Consider the following 10,329-nt stretch of genomic DNA (forward strand, 5'->3'; position numbering starts at 1 on the left):
CTGCCTTAGCAAACATTCCTCAGAGACAACGCTGAAGGAATTTTACAACATCTTCCAACATAATTCACCATTTGGGCGCCACGATGTCGGCAACCTCCTTATGGGGGGGGGGGACATTTATTTTGCCTTCGAGAGAGTCCAGAGATACCGTGTGAGCCTCAAAGGAGAAATGAAACGCCCGCACACATTCCACAACACACACACATACACGCACACACACACACAATACACAAGCATTTCTGGCAAATTGGATTATCTGCAATTTTATTGTGTGTTAATCAAACTTTAAATGTGTGTAATTCTGCATATGAATGAAACTATATGTTCCTCTACCTTTACATGTCATTTTTGGTATGGGAACAGCTCCAGTCAAGACTGCAAAGCCCTGCAGATCTCAGGGTCTGCTCTACCCTCTATACATGACATCTACCTCAAAGACTGCAAAAGCACAGCTGTTAAAATCATCAAGGACTCCATCCACCCCAGTAAATATCTTTTCACTTTGCTGCCAACTGGTAAGCGCTTCTTTCGCCTGATGGCAAAAACTGAGAAACTTAGGAGGAATTTCTTCTCCCAGGCCATCAGGCTCCTAAACTCAAAACCCAACCCCTTAACATCCATTTTTCTCCACTTAATATTCACTTAATCGGTAAGATATTCATCATTCTCTACCTCACGTTGACATACTGACAGTGTCACTACCTGTTTGCACATTCGCTTTTGCACATTCCTGTGTATCTTAATATTAAAGACTATAGTATAATGCACATATGCACATTTGCCTCTTGTACAATCCTGCCTATCTTAATCAAACACAGCGTTAGTTCAGTCAGGCCACGGAGGCATAGGCTGGGACCAGCTGATGTGGTCAGCTGTCAAATAGCTCTAATCACTACCATTCTCCAATTAGACATGGGGAAACATATATACGTGGCACTACTGCTCGGAAAGTATGCTCATATGGCTCGCAACCCTCCCACCCCATTATAAGCATGAGCTTAAGCATGAGCACTGAGGTCCACTGAGAGACACTCATCCTCATAACCAAGCTACAGGATAGAAGTCACTCTGCCAAATCTAAACGATTACCACTGTTTGCTTTTAAAATCTTTTTTGGAAAGATTAGCTCTGAGAAAGCCAGCTGCATCAGAGCCCTCTGTCCCTTTGTCACCAGTCGAACATTATTTCTCCTGCTCATATCTTCAATGTCGGTCATTTTTTTGATCAGTTGTTTGTGAATGTCCTCCTATCCTCACACGCAGCTGCTTGAACAGAATCAATCTAGTCCCATGTCTGCTTTTAGCTCTTTTACAGAAATGCTGGTTGTTTGTATATCCAAATGTAGATCACAAACTTCTGGAGTCTATTTCTTCTCTTACAGTCAAAGCCACAACCAAATCGCTTAAGGAAGGTTAAGGAAACCAGTATGACACCATAGTATAATGAGCATACTCGCACCCTAAAGAGAGCAGCCCGGAAAATGGAGCGTAGCTGGAGGAAAACAAAAGTAGAGGTATTTCGTATTGCTTGGTAGGAAAGTAACCTATCCTACAGAAAAGCATTAAAAACTGCTAGATCCGATTACTTTTCTTCTCTTTTAGAAGAAAACAAACATAACCCCAGGTATTTATTCAATACAATGGCTAAATTAATGAAAAATAAAGCCTTAACAAGTGTTGACATTTCCCAACATCACAGCAGTAATGACTTTATGAACTACTTTAATTCTAAAATCGATACTATTAGAGATAAAATTGCAACAATTCAGCCGTCATCTACAGTATCGCATCAGACAGTGCACTATAGACCCCCTGAGGAACAGTTCCACTCATTCTCTACTATAGGAGAGGAAGAATTGTATAAACTTGTTAAATCATCTAAACCAACATGTATGTTAGACCCAATACCATCTAAGCTCCTAAAAGAGGTGCTTCCAGAAGTCATAGATCCTCTTCTGACTATTATTAATTCCTCATTGTCATTAGGATATGTCCTCAAAACCTTCAAACTGGCTCGTATCAAGCCTCTCATCAAAACACCACAACTTGACCCCAAAGAACTAGTTAATTATAGACCAATCTCGAATCTCCCTTTTCTGTCCAAGATGCTAGAAAAGGTTGTATCCTCACAATTATATTCCTTCCCAGAGAAAAATGGTCTTTGTGAGGATTTCCAGTCAGGATTTAGACCGTATCATAGTACTGAGACTGCTCTCCTTAGAGTTACAAATGATCTGCTCTTATCATCTGATCGTGGTTGTATCTCTCTAGTTCTATTGGATCTTAGTGCTGCGTTTGACACAATTGACCACAACATTCTTTTGCATAGACTTGAACACTTTGTTGGCATTAATGGAAGTGCATTAGCATGGTTTAAATCATACTTTTATGACCGCCATCAGTACGTAGCAGTGAATGAAGATGTATCATATCAATCACAAGTGCAGTATGGAGTACCTCAAGGCTCAGTACTAGGGTTGCTACTTTACGCTTTATATGTTACCCTTGGGAGATATCATCAGGAAACATGGTTTTAGCTTTCACTGTTATGCTGATGATACTCAGCTATATATTTCTTCGCGGCCCGGTGAAACACACCAATTTGAAAAACTAATTGAATGGATAGTCAATATAAAAAACTGGATGATGAGTAATTTCTTACTGCTAAATTCTGAAAAAACAGAGGTGTTAATTATAGGACCTAAAAACTCTGCTTGTAATAACCTAGAACACTGTCTAAGACTTGATGGTTGCTCTGTCAATTCTTCGTCATCAGTTAGGAACCTAGGTGTGCTATTTGATCGCAATCTTTCCTTATAAAGCCACATTTCTAGCATTTGTAAAACTGCATTTTTCCATCTCAAAAATATATCTAAATTACGGCCTATGCTCTCAATGTCAAATGCAGAAATGTTAATCCATGCATTTATGACCTCAAGGTTAGATTATTGTAATGCTTTATTGGGTGGTTGTTCTGCACGCTTAGTAAACAAACTACAGCTAGTCCAAAATGCAGCAGCAAGAAGTATGGAAGTATGACCATATTAGCCCGGTCCTGTCAACACTGCACTGGCTCCCTATCAAACATCGTATAGATTTTAAAATATTGCTTATTACTTATAAAGCCCTGAATGGTTTATCACCTCAGTATTTGAATGAGCTCCTTTTACATTATAATCCTCTACGTCCACTACGTTCTCAAAACGCAATTTGATAATACCTAGAATATCAAAATCAACTGCGGGTGGCAGATCCTTTTCCTATTTGGCGCCTAAACTCTGAAATATCCTACCTAACATTGTTCGGGAGGCAGACACACTCTTGCAGTTTAAATCTAGATTAAAGACCCATCTCTTTAACCTGGCTTACACATAACATACTACTATGCTTTTAATATCCAAATCCGTTCAATGATTTTTAGACTGCATTAATTAGGTAAACCGAAACCGGGAACACTTCCCATAACACCCGATGTACTTGCTACATCATTAGAAGAATGGCATCTACACTAATATTTGACTGTTTCTCTCTTATTCCAAGGTCACCGTAGCCACCAGATCCAGTCTGTATCCTGATCAGAGGGTCACTGCAGTCCGTATCAAGACCAGATGGTGGATCAGCACCTAGAAAGAACCTTTACATCCCTGAAAGACAGCGGAGACCAGGACACCTAGAGCCCCAGATACAGATCCCCAGATACAGATCCCCTGTAACGACCTTGTCTCAGAGGACCACCAGGACAAGACCACAGGAAACAGATGATTCTTCTGCACAATCTGACTTTGCTGCAGACTGGAATTGAACTGCGGGTTTTGTCTGGTCAGAGGAGAACTGGCTCCCCAACTGAGGTTTTCACCATTCTGTCACCGATGGAGTTTTGGTTCCTTGCCGCTGTCGCCTCTGGCTTGCTTAGTTGGGGTCACTTCACCTACAGCGATATCGTTGACTTGATTGCAAATAAATGCACAGACACTATTTAACTGAACAGAGATAACATCACTGAATTCAATGATGAACTGCCATTAACTATCATTTTTCATTATTGACACACTGTTTTCCTAATGAATGTTGTTCAGTTGCTTTGACGCAATGTATTTTGTTTAAAGCGCTATATAAATAAAGGTGACTTGACTTGACTTGACTTGACAAAATGTTTTTGTACACGTTCAGAGTAAACCAGCTTTGAATTACCGTCTTCATAACTGTGACAGGGGGAAATAGTCAGGAGATATTTGAATTATTTACTAATAAACTAGTGTTTTCTGAGTCTGTGTCGCAAGGATGAAGTTGCCGATCCTGACTCGCCATCTCAGTCGCTTATTAGAACAAGAGTTTTTGTTTTCAATTTATTTTATTTCCTTAAGTTGTCATTTAATGCTTTCTATAGATATATTTATCATGTCTGTGAGTCATGTTTTCATTGAGTTTCGGTAAATTTTTATACTCCTGTTAAAGATGACACAGCAGAGAACACAACATTTTGTGGATATTGTGAGTCCACACAAATAAAAGTAGACCCTTTGCAGTTACGGGTGTTGTATTACTCTTACCTTTATGAGCAAAAATGGTGGCGTATCCACTGAAAAAAATACAAGTGATCCCTCTGGCGTCTCCATGTCAAGAAGTGTCTATTGGATAATAGTGCACATGTATCTACAGATTTAAGGTTTAAACATTGTTATATGCTTGAATGTTTTATGTCTATAGATTTTATTGTAGGCAAGTCGTGATGGTGTGAGAAGGCTAAATTGATCAAACATAGGTTCACTGTCTGCTGCTGGTCGCTTGGTGGTTGCTTAAAAACAAAACTAAAAAAAGATTCTATTTATTGACCAGCTAGTTTAGGAAACAGGTGTGGCTCCAGAAAATAACATCAAATTATCTTAAATGTGAGATGCAAGGAATACTCCCCACCCATTTTTGATCCACTGACATGAAGTTCTGGTGCAGACGTATTAGGTGATGTATGCATACTCCACAGGGTGACAGTCTATAAAACTAGCAGACAGCCAGTAAAACTTACACATCATCTTAATCCAACTGAACATCTTAGATGTGACCTTTATCATAGTGTTCTTCAGATGGATTTTTTTTTTCTATAAATTCTATAAACCTTTTCCTATTAATTGAATTCTGGGGAGTTGTTTACCATCCTTACAATCACATTTGCGTTGCATTTGCACAATTGCATGTGCTGCATTTAACAAATCTGCTGTGGGGAAACCTTGTGGATTTTAGAATTTGCTCACTCATACAAAGATCTTCTCAAAGCAAAGAACGAGAATTTAAAAATTTTTTAATGGAGAATCTGACATACAACAGCTTTTTTTTGGAATTAGAAGGATTAAAGGTGTCCGAGGAGGCAATGTATCCTACTTTTTTATTCTTCCTTCTTTTCTATGTAATAATTATGGTGTCCAACATTGGAATATTCATTCTCATAATAGGACACAGAAGCCTACATGAGCCAATGTACATGCTATTCTGCAACTTGCCATTGAATGACATCCTTGGCAATTCCATCATGATTCCTCGGCTGCTCATGGACATTATAAAGCCACCGTATGAGCGCTACATCAGTTATGTTGAGTGTGTTGTACAAGCATTTTCTACACACACGTATGGCACAACCTCCCATACTATACTAATAATAATGGCTTTTGACAGATATGTGGCCATATGCCATCCACTCCGATACCAAACCATATTGACACAAAAAATGGTCATCACACTGTCAACTTTAGCTTGGGGTGTAGCGTTACTTTTCATTAGCATCTTGATAGGCCTTACTCTAAGACTCAACCGTTGTAGAACTTTCATATCAAATCCTTTTTGTGATAATGCATCTTTGTTTAAATTATCTTGTGAGGATGTGACTGTCAATAACTTGTATGGGCTGATATACACAGTACTGCTGTTTGGTTCTTCTATGGGAAGTATAGCGATTACATACATTAAAATAGTCACTGTTTGCTTAATAACTAAGAGTAAAACTTTAAACAGCCGTGCATTGAAAACCTGCAGCACTCACTTGGCTCTCTACTTGATTATGCTCATCAGTGGGTTTATTGTTATAGTGCTACATCGTTTTCCTGCCTATTCAGATTACAGGAAACTGTCTTCTCTGCTGTTTCATATTATTCCAAGCATTTTGAATCCGATCATTTATGGACTGCAGTGCACTGAGATTAGACAGGTCCTGATTCAGGTGGTGCGCTTAAAAAAAAAAGTAGGGCCATGAAAGATATTTTAAATTACATAACATTTATGCATTTGATAGATACTTTTAATCCATAATGACTTACATTGCGCTGCAGTCAACGTAGACATTTATCAGTTGTTGCTTTCCCCAGGAACTGAACCCATTTTTTTGGTGATTCTCTAGTGTTTGAGTTTATTAAAATGCTGTAATATATGAAAATACTCTGTTTTATATTCATTCTAAAATAGTTATGTATTAATGTTAAATAAAGGGTCTAAAACAGTTCTATATTAATATTAAAATTGCAAATAGATCCTAGCATCAACTTCTTTTCGGCCAGAGTAGAACAAGCCACCTGTCTCATACTGGTTTCTCCAAAGGTTTATTTTATTTCCCTCTATTTCTGTAACCTGATGGATTTTGGGTTCCTTGCTATTTTCACATTAGATACTATTAAAGGACACTTAATATTCAGTAATTATTGCATTATCGATTTGACTGTACTGACATAATTGGATGAGAACAAACCCTGAAATTACTTGAGCTGGATCATAACACTAATGTCTTTTGTAGAGCTGCTTTATAGCTGAATCAACTCCTTTCATAACGTAATTATTTTGTAACAGACATAACTAAACTGAATTGATTTGAGCTGAATAATGACACTATTGTCTTTGAATTTGTCTCATACTCTATATGATTCAGGATTGTTGATTGTATTATTTTGCTGTTTAATACCGTGAAGCTTCTTTGACACAATCTGTAATCTACAGAGCATTATAAATAAACGTGACTTGACTTTTTATTAAATGTTACAACAGCTCTGTTTGTTAGATTTTCCTTTGATTTGTGATTTTGTTTTCTTGCAAGATATAAACATTATTTATCCCCTCAGAGACAACTGAACTCTCCAAGTATCAATGTTCCAGTCATTTGTCTAAACTGTTTGTATTTCAAATGTCCCAAATAATCAATCCGATTGCTGAGGCCTATACAAATTTAATCTCAATTTAAATAGTTTCTGATAGACACAATATGTAAGTTTTTTTATTACAGTATCCAAAAACCACTAGAACAGTGTTATATATTGTGCTGACTGGTGTACTTCCATTATCACAAATGTTTCGAAGAATTTTTTCGCCTCTGGCTTGCTAAGTTGGGGTCACTTCATCTACAGCGATATCATTGACTTGATTGCAAATAAATGCACAGACACTATTTAAACTGAACAGACATGACATAACTGAATTCAATGATGAACTGCCTTTAACTATCATTTTGCATTATTGACACACTGTTTTCCAAATGAATGTTGTTCAGTGCTTTGACACAATGTATTTTGTTTAAAGCACTATATAAATAAAGGTGATTGATTGATTGAATTTTTAAATGCAGAGAAATAAGCAGTTTTAACTAGTGACACAGTGTCACAGTGTCTGGTCTGTGTTTCCCTGGGTGTCCAGTAGTGGCCTCACTTCCCCATAGTCACCCCACTGCAGGTACTACATTTCCCACAAAGCTTTGTCCTTTCATCATTGTTAACTGCACACCTGTTTATTGCACTCAACTGTCTCCACTTTCATTTTTTACACCTGTCTATATAAACCGGTCTGTCTCTGTTTCATGGAGTCCTTGTTTTCCGTCACCAGGCTTTCTCGTGTTCCCTGTTTTTCATGTTTCTTGATTTTGGACTGATTTTGTAGTTATGACCTCTTGCCTGTTTTTGCATGTGATGTTGGATTCCCCATTAAATAGTGCGACTGGATCTCTCGTTTTGTGTCTGTGTTCGTTACAGAAGGACTCTATCAATGCCCAGATCCAGCAGTGTGGGATGTCACACAGCCAGCATAGAGGAGCGGAGGGGGAGGTTACTAAATTTGATCACCCTCCATCAAGAGTGGAGTGAGGTGGGTAGTTTGGCACAAAGATTCTGGACCATGGTGGTAGGAATGGGATACAATGGTGATGCACTTAAAGACCTTTTTAACGCCTGCCTTGATAACCCTGTGCCTGAGTGGGAGATGAAGGAGTTGGAGATCCTGGATTTTGGGGGGTTTACCATGTACCTACAACATCGGTCTCAGTGGGATACCCCAGCCACACCTGTCTCTCCAGGTGTGATGGCCGACTCTAAACCTGTGTCTCCAGACAGGAGGACTGCCAGCCCAGCGCCACTGCACAAGGTGGTCGCCAGCCCAGCCCCACTACACAAGATGGCCACCAGCCCAGCGCCACAGCACAAGGTTGCCCCCAGCCCAGCGCCACTGCACAAGATGGCCACCAGCCCAGCGCTACAACACCAGAGCTGCATCCGAAATCACATACTGCGTACTGGGTACTACATATGAATTTGAACGTACTACTCGACCGTTAGAAAAGTACGTTCTATATAGTATGAATGTGGGTAGTATGAATGGAATTCGGACATACAACATCCGCCATGTTGACATTGTCATGTGACATACGTCGTCACAACAGCGCGTAAATTTAAATAGCCCAGTCTACGGAGCGAACATTGGTGATGTTTTTCCGTTATTCTTACCGCTTTCATCTGCATTTTTACGTCGTTTGAATGAACAATTAAAAGCAGGCGTCGGTCAGCTGTTCGCAGATCATGCCTTCTTTGACAGCTTGTAAAACCTTTACTAAATAAAATAACTAAATTTAGCTTTTAATTTTCTACCTCAGAATAACAGCAGCTACATCTGTGAACAGAATGACAGCCTGATTTTATGTAAGGATATAAAGTCATTTATTGTAATAAATAAATAAAAATAAAATTACACAAAAGAAACAAAAGGAACATAAATCAATTAATAAACTTGAATGAATGCTTAGACAAATACACACACACACATATATATACACATAAATACACACAAATACATTATAGAAATATACACAGAAACACACCCATATACACACATCACAATATATACATAAATACATAATATATACATTATAGACAATATAAACACATATATAAATATATATAGATATAGATAGATATAGATTTATCAGCAAAAAATGTGTAACCTATTGAAATTTTATTCTAAAAAACAAAAACTACATATTTACAGACTGCGAACAGCATCATACAGGCTGCTGTCACTGGCCTTTGACATCCAAGAGCTGCATAACATTTTGGACAGAATGAGCAGGTCTTTCATGGGGATTTTGAGGAGGCTGATTGCCTTCTCCACCACAGATGACAGGCAGTGGAAGCAGCTTTTCTTCTGGTAGCTGGCACAATAGATGGCTGTCACATACAAATTGAACCTCCAGCAAGTGAAGCCTAATATTATTTCAACAGGAAGCGGTTTCATTCTGTTCAGCTGCAGGTCACCACCAGGGGAAGTACCTTGATATGGTATGATGCCAGGGTGCTGAAGAACAGCTCTATTTGCACTGGAGGCCTTTATCCACCTGTAGGAAAACACAGTTAAGATTAATTTTAATTTATATACTTACTGAATTATGCTTTCCAGTGAGTAGGGTTTCATCAGTGGATGAGAACAAGATTGTGTTCATCTCTGTAACATCAGAACAGGATTTACAAATTATTGATGATTTATGATCAAACTGAGGCACTTATTAACAATAGTTTGCCATGTAAGTTATCCAACAATTTTTTTTAGCAAAATATCAACACTAGTAAAATGTAAATGAACTCGTTTCAATTACTAAAAATTGTGTAACTTTATATCATTGAATTACTTATCGAGCCGTCTGTAGAAAGCAGCCTTAACAAGCTGAGGCACAGCCTCTGATCGATAATGATTATTAAACATATTTTTAAACTCAATTTACAAAATAGTCTCATCAGTTTACAATGTGTAAAACTTTAACAAGTCAGTCGTTTACTTGGATTATGTTAAACAAGTACACTTTAACCACAATGAACAGCGTTTATCCATAAGGTACTTACACTTCAAAATATCGGCATCACGATTTTCCGTTATTTTCGAATATGAGTATGACGAGTCCTCTCCTGTGGCATCATGGGATAGAGTAGTGTCCATCGTATGCATTCTATTGAATTCGGGCGCAAGTAGTAGGCCATCCGGGTACATCTCGCCTACTGTAATAGTAAGAATACTGAGTAGTAATACTAAGAATTCGGACATA

General features: G+C 38.2%; 1 protein-coding gene across 1 annotated transcript; it reads left to right on the plus strand.

The window, feature by feature from the left end:
• Positions 1 to 5,298: 5,298 nt before the first annotated feature.
• On the plus strand, positions 5,299 to 8,052 carry or70b1 (olfactory receptor, family 70, subfamily B, member 1). Its single transcript, XM_026264343.1, has 3 exons — positions 5,299 to 5,647; positions 5,777 to 6,210; positions 7,957 to 8,052. Exons 1-3 carry the CDS (start codon positions 5,299 to 5,301, stop codon positions 8,050 to 8,052), a joined length of 879 nt encoding a protein of 292 aa, XP_026120128.1.
• Positions 8,053 to 10,329: the final 2,277 nt, after the last annotated feature.

Source organism: Carassius auratus, unplaced genomic scaffold (genome assembly GCF_003368295.1).
Source record: "Carassius auratus strain Wakin unplaced genomic scaffold, ASM336829v1 scaf_tig00216901, whole genome shotgun sequence".
NCBI classification, from domain to species: domain Eukaryota; kingdom Metazoa; phylum Chordata; class Actinopteri; order Cypriniformes; family Cyprinidae; genus Carassius; species Carassius auratus.